At 35.6% G+C, this 12,597-nt stretch overlaps 1 protein-coding gene across 7 annotated transcripts in view; it reads right to left on the bottom strand.

Moving 5' to 3' along the window:
* SGK3 (serum/glucocorticoid regulated kinase family member 3) overlaps positions 1 to 12,597 on the bottom strand; it is a 142,984-nt gene that overhangs the window by 14,063 nt on the left and 116,324 nt on the right. For all 7 annotated transcript variants that reach the window (XM_037803490.1, XM_037803489.1, XM_037803491.1 and 4 more), the window contains 7 exons: positions 10,020 to 10,069; positions 7,804 to 7,861; positions 5,176 to 5,259; positions 4,944 to 5,075; positions 1,215 to 1,327; positions 1,080 to 1,116; positions 405 to 491 (listed from right to left, as the gene is read on the bottom strand). In XM_037803490.1, the coding sequence (XP_037659418.1) occupies positions 405 to 491; positions 1,080 to 1,116; positions 1,215 to 1,327; positions 4,944 to 5,075; positions 5,176 to 5,259; positions 7,804 to 7,861; positions 10,020 to 10,069 (561 nt within the window). The remainder of the gene's footprint in view (positions 1 to 404; positions 492 to 1,079; positions 1,117 to 1,214; positions 1,328 to 4,943; positions 5,076 to 5,175; positions 5,260 to 7,803; positions 7,862 to 10,019; positions 10,070 to 12,597) is intronic.

Raw genomic sequence — 12,597 nt, 5'->3', positions numbered from 1 at the left:
ATTATAAAAATGTGCTTTCATCATTTGTAACAAATGTTGCACACCTATGCAAGACGTTAATAACAGAGTGGTGTACTGGAAATCCTGTATTTTATGCATGATTGTTCTGTAAACCCACAACTTCTCTAACAAAAAAAATCCAAATGAACATAATTTACCTTTGTAGGATTATTTAAAAAGATAATGCTGTATCTCACAGTCATATTTAGAAATGCCACTACCAATAAACTAAATGCTCAGAAGGGATTCTGTTCAGAAGAGATTAGCTATTTCCAGCAGGCTAGAACCTGAAATGACAGTTTTTACTCTATCTTTTTTATTTTAAATTTTGTGTATGCAATTTGTGATTTATATTTTCATTTCATACATAAGCACATGAATGACAAATGAGACATATTTCTTACCTCTGGTGTCCCACAAAATGTTGTTGTGGTGTCAGAAATAGCAATTCCTTCTTTACAAAGCCCAAAATCTGTTAAGACAACATGTCCCTGACAAATACAGGGGCAGTAAGAAAGAGCAATGTTTAGACATAAATTGACAATTTTTTTTTTTTTATTTTGAAATAACTACAGATCTACAGGATATTGCAACAATAGTATAGAGAGTCCCGTGTATGCCTCACCCAGCTTCTCCCAATGGTGACATCTTATATAAGAGCAGTATAACATCAGAAACAGGAAACTGACATTAGTACAATATTGTTAACTAGACTACCAACCTTATTCAGTTTTCACTATTGTTTTTACATGCATGCACTTGTGTATGTGTGTGGTTCTACGCAACTTTATCCTATGCACTAGATTTATGTAACCACCAAATCAAGATGGAGAGCTGCTCCATCACAAGGGAATGCCCTTGTGCTACCCCTTTATCTGTGCACTCCCCAATGCCCTCAGTCCCTCCCCTGGCAACCAAACACTGTTTTCTACCTCTATGGTTCTGTCATTTCAAAAATGTTATATAAATGGAATCATGCAGTATGTAATGTAACCTTTTGAGTCTGAGTTTTTTCCTCACTAAGCATAATGAAACAAAAAAACTGAGAACTAGTAGATTTTTTAAAAAACAATACTTACTACTGAATCCAAAAGAATATTTTCTGGTTTTAAGTCTCTATCAAATTAAAGGAAAGAAAAGCAAAACTGAATATTAACTGAAATAAAATATTTATTTTTAGAAGTAAATTTTTAAACAGAGTATTTTTAAATTACCTGTACACTATTTTGATGGAGTGCAAGTAACCCAATGCACTAGCAATTTCAGCAGCATAAAACCTAGCTCTGTGCTCAGGAAAGGACCTTTCTCTTTGTAAATGAAAGAAGAGCTGCAAAATTGGAAGGAAAAAACAGAATGTTAAACATAAAGTGAAACAAATATATTCTGTATATACAAAAACAGGACTTTTGTTACTTTGAATGTGAGATAAAAGTGTACCAAAGCACAAGATAGTGACCTTCTCTTGTCTGTGTCCCCACCCAGCAACCAACCTTCTTTGCCTATCCTTGCCAACTTCCCTATCTCCCATTTACGCCTCAATCCTTGGCTTGGCAGTCCTCATCGGTTCAGGCAACTGCTCTGGCAAAGAAGATCATCTTGATATTGTCACTGAATTATCTTACTGGGCCTTTTTTTGACTGTTCTTTCATTATTAAAACAACAAAACAAAGCAAAACAAAAACCTATTCAGAGATTGAAATGTGTGGCTGGCAGATGAAATTTAACCTACAGATACAATTTGTTTTTGTTTCTTTTGTAAAAATTAGCAGTTTTAATTTCTCTTGGGAAAAAAAAGGAGCTATGCAACATCAGGCCTAAATTCCAATGTGGTAGCAAATGGTTGGAGCTGAGCAGTAGCTGTACGTCCCAGTTCATTTCTTACACTTCGTAATTCTTCATTTATTTCTTACAACCTGTCCATTTAATCATTAAATGGGGAAAGTCTGCACTAGGTGCTTGCTCTAGGTCCCTAAGCTTCTAAGACAATACTTTCTCCTTGAGTTCCATTTCTGTTCCCGTCTAGCCCCTTAAGCTGCAGGAATAAGGGGGTTATGCTCTTGGTCCACTGTCATTTGTTCTCTGGATACTCCTCCCAGGTAAACTTATCTATTCCAATGACTTTAACCACCATTTCTAACTCGGTGTTTCCCAAATGGACATCCCAGCCCAGGCCTCTGCTGGGAGCTACTAATGCAAAGACCTATCGCCTGCTGCTTTTTCTTGAATATTTCACAAGAAAACAAATGCAGCTTGTCTAAAATAGAGCCCTTATAGAGGTACTGCTGCTCCTTTATTCCTTTCTTCAGTTAATGATAAAACTTTCTACCCAGGTTTCTAAACCATGGGAGAACCTAAATGAGGTACAGCAGAAAGAGTCAGGTTTACAGGTGATCCGACTTGAGTTCAAATCCTGTTTCATCTCCTTGTGTGTGACTCCTTTAGCCTTTCTGATCTTCAGAGATTGTTAAGAGGTTCTTACCTCTTCTGAAAGTTTGTGATAAAATCAGTTATCAGAGACACTGACACAGTAGCAAAATGAGATGTGACCTGGGATTCATCCTATACTGTTCCTTTACCCTGAACCCCCAAATCCAGTCGATGAATAAATGGTTTTATAATTAATGATTTCTGGGATATTTCTTCCTTTTTACCCCTACCACTGCTTTTATTAACTGTGGCCTACACTACTCTAACAGTTTCTTTATTCATCTTCCAATAACATCTGTCCAACATAACACTTTTAACGTAAACTACCTAAGATGAAAATATGACCCTGTCACTAATAACAGTTAACATTTATCGAATGTTTATTACCACAGGCCCTGTGCTAAGGACTTCATATGCATGCATTATTTAATGCTTCCAAGTGTTTTGATATAGGAAATTAACAAGGAGGCTGAAAGTCACAAAGCCTTACTTAACTACTCAGTATCATGAACAAATTTACTCTACCTTGCTCGAAAAAAGATCTGAAGAAGTATATAAAAATAAATATCATTTATCAAGGTTAAAAAAATGAGTTCAAAATAACAGTAGGAAACAGGATGAAATCACACTTTTTCTGCCTCTTTCTCTGTCCTTTCTCCTCATCTTTATTCTTCTACCTATTTCCCCCCATTCCACTCCTCTCCACCAGCCTTACATTCTACTATATTTCATTCTCTGTTTTCCCTATCTGAGCCAGTAATATCTTTTAGAAGATAAGTCTGCTTCTTTCCACCTTTGCTTTTCAGTTTATGAGTGGGCTCAAAAGGAACAGCCTAAAACAGCAAGAAGAAAACACAGATAAAACAGGAAACTTGCAGTAGGATCTCACCTGCAGGGAGATGCCTCACATCAACATTTCAAGACGTACGATAGGGGGAACTTAAAAATGGGCTTTGCAGTCAGGATGTCTGGGTTTAAATCCAGAGTCTGACACCTACTAGAGCACTGTGACAATGAGGAAATCACTTAACCTCTCTGGGCCTCAATTTCCTTACCCTCAATTTCCAGTACCTGCCATAAAACGGGTATAAGAGTATCTATGTTAAAGAGTTGAGATGATTAATTGAAATAATGCAAGTTCTGAACAAATTCTCAACATCTGTTGGCATTCATGCGCACATAAAATAAAAGAACAACCTTCTGGTGGCAAAGAAGGGGCAACGTGGGACCATCTGCATCTCTGAATTAGGGGGCCAGGTGGGGCCCACCATCTTGGCTCCTCACTGAGGAGTCTTGAGGGACTTTTGTCACAGATAACAGGGAACTGAGCAACGATTCTTTTCAGGACCCTCCCCAAACGTGATCTGGGTGTGTCTGATCATCCTTTGGGCTTGCAGAATACCAAGTGGTCTTCCTTCTAGTTCCTTTTTCCTACAGATAAGTGAACTACAATAAGGTTGAAATATTTGTTTTCCTCTCTTTTGCTTGGAGACTGAGTGACAGAAGATCCTTTTGTAAAGATACGAGAATATTTGTCAAAATACTCTTTAGAGACACTCACTGGTCGGAGATCAAACAAACTAGAGAGGTGGGAGGGTTGAGAAGTAGAGGAAGAGGAGGTGGTCCGCAGCCTCCTTCCTGGAATCAAATTACCCGAGTCCAATTCCTGGCTACAGTGGTCACCGACATACGACGTGGGCATGACTAGCTGCTCTGTGCCTCAGCTTCTTTGTCTTATATAATAGCATTGTTGTGATGATAAAAGAATATATACAAAGAACCAGAGTGCCTGGCACATAAGCATAAGTGATACTGTTTGCTATTCCTGCAATTATTATCCCAACAGCAGCATTTCCCAAAGTGCATTTCAATACTCCACCAAATGAGAGTTTTGAGGAATATTATCAATAGGTGTGGTTCAAACAAAAAAGTGGGTTGCGAGGTCAAAATCATTTTTTTTCAAGATATCCTGTCTTTGTTTAAGGAAGAACATTATGAGTCTTCCTATGCTAGAAACATACTGTGAATCACCAAGAAGGGAATAGAACATGGAGCATCTTCCAAACTGACTTCACCATAGAACCCTTTATTGGAGGAGCAACTCATGTGATTTGTATTGATAGTTTGCACATTTTAGAGTGTAGTAGTCTGTAGTAGTCTTACATGCAACTGTTGAAATAATTATCTGAATTACAAGTCAAGTCTTTTGTCTAATGTTTCTGTATGTTATTCTTGCCATAGAGTTTAGTGACAAAACTATGTATGAAGTGTGAAGCTTCATACCAAGGTTCTTTCATGATCCTTTCCAACTACATCCCAAGTATAACACAGGGCTCTTTTCTTAAGTTACACTTCTCTGCATCTTGCATGTGCTTAGCAAGTATTCTGAACATTGTTGTTACTCAACAAATGTCTGTTGCTGAGACACTGTCCATCTAAAACTTATAAGAAGAGAAGAACTCTGACTTTATTTTTTCTAAACATTATCAATACAGAGAACTCATTATGAAACTCACCTCCCCTCCATTAACAAAATCCAGAACAAAATAAAGCTTTTCAGTTGTTTGGAAAGAATAGTGTAATCCAACCAAAAATGGATGCTTCACATTTTTCAAGAGTACATTACGTTCAGCCATAATATGTTTTTGCTGGAAAAAAAGGTAAAGGATTAACTTGTATTACGCATCAGAAAACAATTCTCTTAATTGAGAAAATAGGCCAGGGAGAAACAATGGCTATTTCATTTACCTCTTTTCTGTTGAGTACTATTTTTTTCTGTAACACTTTAACAGCATAAAATTTTCCATCCAGTTTCCGTTTTGCAAGAAGAACCTGTTATAGTTAAAGATTTTGCATACTGTTAGAGATTTCAATATTTTTGTAGAAATAGTTCACTTGTCAATAAATCAATACATACTAAATTTTGTAAAAAGAACATTCACAAGGAACATAGATAATATCATGCTTTTGTTTTAAAAATTGATAACAAAGTACTGAATTTACTTCTATAATTCCACTTTCCCTTAGATATTTTAGTACAACAAAAAAGGGTGCTGATCATTTGAAAAGTAAGGCATCATTTCTCTGTCATTTAATGTGTTGGTGTTCAAGAACTTGACTAAATTGAAGGGACAAAATCTACACTGCTTGAAACTGTTTGTGTGCATGGTGGGGGGAGGGTTTGGGATTGTAATGTATGTGTGCTGAGTCCTGAGTTCTGAAGAGCACTCAGAAAATACTGAGGTTAAAAACTTGATGGCTATATAAAAAAAAAGAAATGATTTTTAGGTGACAAAATACATTTTAAAAATATTCAGGTGTCTCTTACAAGTTTTAGATTCAGAAGAGTTCAGAAGAAGAGGCACCATGTACAGCTAAGCTCCCACTATGGGCGGGCTGCAGGCAGGTACTCTGAAGGATCTGAGGATGCTAGGAGACCTTGTCTCAGAAAAGGCAGAAAGACTGAAGATTTGCAAATATAATTTTAAGGGATTCAAGAACCTCTCCTTGAAATGTTCAGAAATGGATAGCACAATACTGTGTGATGGTAGAACAGTCCTTCAAGGGGACAAATGCTGAATGTAAGTGTGGCTGAAAGAGAAAGGCTAGGGTCATGGATGTCACCAGAAGGAAAGCTAGAGGATGAAACCTGGGAGTGTACAACTTAGCGAAACCTAGAGTGGACGATGACTGTGGTTAATTATACAAATGTAAGAAAGTTCTTACGTGAACTAGAACAAATGTAAGTGACTATTGCAAGGTGTTAATAATAGGGTAGTATATTGGAAAAAATACAATTATGCAAACTAAGGTCTATATTTAACAGTAATATTGTAATATTCTTTCATTTATCGTAACAAAGGCACTATACCAAAGATAAATGTCAGTAGAGGGGGGGGGTACAAGGGGTATGGGATTTTTTCTTTTCAGAAGAAATGAGCATGTTCTCAGACTGACTGTGGCGGTAAATGCATGGCTATGTGATTATACCAAAATTATGCATACTTTTTGTTACAATTTTTTATTGTATACTTAAGATGGATTGTATGGTGTGAGAATAAAATTTTTTTTTTTAAAAAAAAGCAAAGAATAGCCTCTTGAAGAAGAACAAGAAGGAAGGACTTGTCCTCTTAGATATCAAGCTAAAGTTGTTAAGAAAATGTGGTACTGGTACAAGGATAGACAAACAGACCAGTAAAATAAAACATAAAATTCAGAAACATAAATATAAAATATAAAAACAGAGCTGTGCATATAAGGACACATGATATATGACAAAGGTAGTACTAAAGATCAGTGAGGAATGAACAGTCTTTTTAGTACATTATGTGAGAGTGGTTGGATATCCATAGGGAAAAAATGAACTGTGACCCCCACACCTCATGCCACACGCAAAACCCAATTCCTGATAGACTCTAGATCTAAACATGAAGTTTCCAAAAGAAATGCTGCTTGTTTTTAATGTCATACCATTCTCTAGGATCCCAATAGAGACTGACGTTTTGTGAGTAGGATCCATTTCTAGCTTTCTACTGCCTGTACTAGCACATAGCAGGTGGTCAATATATATTTGTTGAATGAATAAACACTCATGGGTTCATCTACATGGCACAGTTTCTGATCTCTAGAGAACTCAGAAACAAAACAGAGACATCAAAAGCTATCGATTTTAGCAAAATATAATTAAGTATACACATACTCATTTTTATTAAAGACTGAGTTATAATATAAAAAGTACTTAAATATATTTGATGATTCTGATAACTCTATCCATGATACTTTCCCTGAAAGCCTTACGTGATTTTCCTTTCTTGTTATAGCTATCTTGTCAAGTTATGTGATTCATTTAACACAGTATGAGACTAAGTAGGGTCTTGACACATTCCTTTCTTTCCTCAATTGTTTACACAGATGGCTCATTTTTTTCTTTCCAGGCTCAGCTTAAATAGCATCTTAACCAACCCATCTAGGTAGGGTTTCTCTCCCCAGTGCCTATTATCCTTCATCATTTCCTTCACAGCCCCTAATATTACTACTCCTAATTATTCACTTGACTGTACAGTTTTAATTGACTATTTTCCCCACCAGATTATAAGGATCACAAACGTAGTAACTATGTTAGTTTTGTTGAACACTATCTACCCAGGGCTCAGTACGGCGCTTGATACATAGTAGACGCCCAACAAATACTTGTTGAATCAATGATTTTATTTTAGAATTTAAGTAGATGTCTTAACACCCTAATTCTTCTCTTAATGCTTTGAAAGTATCTTAACTCCACATTCTGCATAATAACAAGCACTGTTTCCTCACATTTATAAAGTATGCATTCCGTAAGAACTTATTTACTGAATGAGAAAATAAAAACACTCTTACCTTGCCAAAGCTTCCTTTTCCAATAACTTTTAAGAAATCAAAATCTGTTGGTTTGGCACTGAAATAAATTAACAAGGACAAGAATTAACCTCACAGAAATTGATAACTTTTAAACATTTCTTTGCACCTCACTCTTTAATAAGTAAATGTTGGATACAAAACACTGCAACATGATGACTCTAGCTTTTCCACTGGTAATATCTTATCTTTAAAAAAAACTACGTAATAATGAGTAGTAATAATATTTACTTTCTGATTAGATAAAATACTTATAACTTTATTTAATCTTTTTAAGTTCTGCTTAAGAGGGACTTCAGTACTATTCTCTTTGGAGAAAAGAAAAATACTCTTTTGAACACAAAGTACCTTCTATCTAAATGAATTTTATAAACATTAAAGATAAAATATCTCTCTGCTTTTTCTTATGAGTGGCATTACAAGAAAGCCAGAGGGAATACAAACACTGTCCTTTTATTTCCATTGCCCCACCAGGTAGAAACCATTGGCTGTATGTAGGCAAAAGTGCTCAGCAGCAGAAAGTTGAGTTTAAGCAGCCAAGAGCTGTTTCCTTCAACTCAGTCTCATTTTTAAGTTGTTCTAGGAATAGGAGAATGACTCCATTTAGAGATGAAACTTCCTTCAATTCACATATTGAAAGAGATGGTCAATTCAAACATATAAGAGTAACACCAGTGTTAGGTTAAACAATAACAGGAAAGATTAATGAGATAAACCACTAAACTTAGGTTGTTTTTCTTCTTCAAAAACTTGTTCTTTGGACTACCTATTTTGCTCTTTAACCATATGCTGAGATACTGAAATAGCTTCTTAAACAAACGTAACTGTGAAAAAACATGCAAATTCCTAAAACATGGCAAAAAAGGCTAAGTGAGGCTACACCCAAGGTCCCCCATTAACTACAGGCAATGAACCCTAACTGAAAGCAGATTTCTGTTTTTGTGCTGTCTGACAACTCAACACTAAAAATGATAGAAAAGACTGCTCAAAACCAAACTTCCTCTTCCAGTTGCCATCCCATTCCTTTGCAGCAAAACTCCTCAAATACGCTCTCCACACCCAGTGTCAATACCTGCTGTCCTCTACCTTAGTTCTGTCTAGGACCTTTCCTTTCAGGCTCTTTAACCCACCAAACCACTGAAACTGCTCACAAAGGTCACAATGACTTCCACATTATTACAGCCAGTGGTCAATTCTCCATCCTCCTCTCACTTGACCTACCAGCAACATCAACTGAGTTGTTGACTCCCTCCTCCTTGAGATACTTTCTTCCCCTGACTCTGTGACACTACATTCCTGGTTTTCCTCTTATCTTACTGATCACTCTTTCTCATCCTCCTTTTCCGGTTCCTCCCTGAACCTTCCTCAGTGCTGAAGTACTCCAGGACCCAGTTCTTGGACAACTTGTCTTGTCTCTCTCTACTCACCCCCTCAGTGGACTAAAAGGGTGGGGGAGGCATAGTGTCCTGGGATAAAAGATAGAATATCTTAGGATTAATCCAATACACCTGTAAGGAACAGCAGCACGACACTCCTCCTCCAGCCCATGGCAGACACCAATAATCAATCAGGACACTCCTGCACACTGAGCCAAGTAGTGGCCTGGGCATCCCTCCTTCCAGTCCGGGTGGAAGGCATCTGCTTCCAACTAATTGCTGGTGTGGACACTCAAGATGAAGTCTGCATTTGCTACCCTGGTCATGTTTGGCATTTCTAAAACTGTGTTCATCAAAACATTGAAGAAAAATAAATTTTTTCCTGTGGTCAAAGAAATATGGGAATATGGGAGAGAGTGTCAACAAAGTTCACTTGTCTTAACTATGCTAGCGTGCCTCCTGACCGACTGGCCAACAGCACCGAGCTGCAGGGGCACGTCAACCAGGCTGCACAGAGGCTTTCCAGAGAGTACCTCACAGTGGGAAACATGGTCTCCCACAGAAAACCCCAGGATAGTGCCATGGCAAAACAGCAGAACACAGCTAACAATTTGTGGATTAAAACTTCCTCAGGGCTCTACCAGCAATGAAAAACTAGAGCAGTAAATTAGTCCAGCATAAGACAGTACTATATTCACCCTAGGTACAGTTATATTTATTAGGCCTACAGTTAAATTGGTATAATCACGTATATCTGCACACTAGGACAAAAGATCTTCCAAAAGTTTAGCTGCAGGATTGTTCAAAACAAGTTAAACCTACTGAGGATTTCCAGATGGTCCCAGGTTGATGTTCTGTGAGGTAGAGTGTAGCTGTGAAAGATAACAGAAACATTCTTACTGGAGCTTCAAAGGTTATTAGCCAATTAACTTTTACGAAATAAAATATGTACATAACTGCACACAAATATCTGGTGTACTACCATGTTAAAGAAAGCTAAGTTTCTAAATGCTCCATAAATTTGTAGCCTTATTTGGAAACATATATAATCAATATAAATACAATCATTTTATTATGATAATTTCAAGAGAAGTTTTAAGGAAAAAGGTCAGCCAAAAATTAAGCTCAAAGTTGGAGAATGAATGAAGGAAACTGGAGAAAGCGCCTTGAAAAAGGCAGGCATTGAAATTGTGTTTTAAAAGTGATCATTTTTACATTTTAAAAACTGGTTGAAAATGGCTGTTTTTCAAATTTTCAAACAACAGCTTACTAAAGATAGCAAAAGATGATTTTAAATGCTGGATTTTCAGGGTTTTTGACGGGAGGAAAACTTATTTCTAAAGCTTTTTTCTTTCCAACAGTTACTATAGTAAATTTCATCCTGGTATTAACTTAGAAGTAAAACTTTATACACCTAGGATGCCATAAAGCAATTTTATTCAAAAAAGATGCTGACTCACTAATAATTAGCTAGAAATTTGACTCATAATCCCAAAATATTAATCTACTGATCCAGTCAGAGTAGCTACTTTTTATAAAAGCCAATTATCAGTGAATTTCACTTTGCATGAATTCACTTTGAAATTCTTTATACTTAATATTTAAATCAGTTATAGATGTCTCAAATATCTAGAGCTCTACATACCTATACTTCATATAGGCTATAGTTATGAAATAATATTTTAAAAACTTAACTTTAAGTTAATCAGAGCCAAGAAAATTTTATCTAAGCAGTTTCTTATTGAGGACATGTAATATATATCTCCACTTAAATTCATTTGAAACTTAACAATTTCCAGAACACAAGCTATTTTTAAAAATAAAGGGCAAATATTCTTATCCTTCAAAAGTTCTGAAGAATAATATGTTTCTTATGAAAATAACAAATACAATAACACTGGTACCAATTTTTGAGTTACAATGAAATAAAGCAAATTTATTTCCTACTGATACCTTTACATGAGAAGTCTTCATGTAATAGTTTTAACTCCCCAAAGACAGAAATATATGGAACAGTAACAGTCTAGCACAAAGCAAAAAAATTTATATAGACTCTGGTTCATTAAATGAGATTTGCCTTGTTGTTGTAGCATTTTAACCCGGGAGAAGCCTTTCATGTTTAAATATATAGTGTTCTATAGAAACTGACAATGTAATACAAACTAAGTTGTAATTTCAACACACTTATTGTTTTAACGAATGTACAGAGAAACGGATCAATTTTCCATCAATAAACTTTTTTTATATAGATGAGGAAAGAGAAAAAAGCATGGACTGAACAACAAGGGTAGCTTGTTCCTTGCATTATATTAACATGCAGTGAGATTTTTAGTATTTTGGAAACGATTTTCCCAGTGGAGCAACATTTCTCAAATAATAAAGGACATCACTGGGATATAAAATTAGGCAAATTTTCACTTAACCTACTATTTTTTAAAGATTGCATCTAATCAGTAAATTGAAGGTGAGATATAATATAGTAACAGAATCAGCACTGATATCAAAAGTGTCTCGACTTCTCTTGGCTTCTATTTTTCTCTTCATAAATGAGAGAGCAAGCAGGTCCAGATGCCCTTTAAGATATTTTCCCGTTCTGAACTTCACCTATTTTAATCACTTAAAAATACTTAATTAACAGTTACAACCATAAGACAAAGAATGGCCTTTTCTCTTTTTTGAAGAAATTCTTTTTACCAGTATTTTAAAACTGCAAGAAATCCTAGTCCAAGTTCCAGATTTTATGGATTGGGAAAAAAAGAAACAAAACTCAGATCTAAAACAAGTAGTAGCAGAACAGATGCGGGAACACAGGAATCTCCCAGTTCGGTTCTTTTTTCAAAACCATGCAAGACGTTCTTTAAAATGACCACAAACTACATCTTCTTACATGATTTAAATGACCATGCAAGACATTCTTTAAATGACCACAAACTACATCTTCTTACATGATTAGCAAGCAAAACATGGAAAATAATGGTCATTTAGATTTAACCCTTTAGGGTATTTTTTGAATACTTTAATCTTTTTTAATTCAAACTGTATACTCATTTTTTACATTTACCAATAACAATTTACAAATATTTTACAGGAATTCCATATAGTCTTTACATATCTTTTTAAAACTGACTGTAATTGCACTGAGTGAATATGCATATAAAATTCTATACACTGATTTCACTTAATAGTATGTCAAAAACAAATATTATCATCCTCAAAAATACTTTAACAAATGCATAATCTGTAGGGACAAACACTACCTGATTGATGAAAATTTAAGGGGATTCCAATTTTTCATTATAAATAATGCTAAAATGAACATCTTTGTTTTTTCCATGTTAAGGGTTATTTCCTTTGCATCAATTCCTATGTGATATATTTTTCATGTTTGACTCATACAGCC

The sequence above is a fragment of the Choloepus didactylus genome, chromosome 14, assembly GCF_015220235.1.
Source record: "Choloepus didactylus isolate mChoDid1 chromosome 14, mChoDid1.pri, whole genome shotgun sequence".
NCBI lineage: Eukaryota > Metazoa > Chordata > Mammalia > Pilosa > Megalonychidae > Choloepus > Choloepus didactylus.
This window is presented reverse-complemented; position numbering and strand designations above follow the sequence as displayed.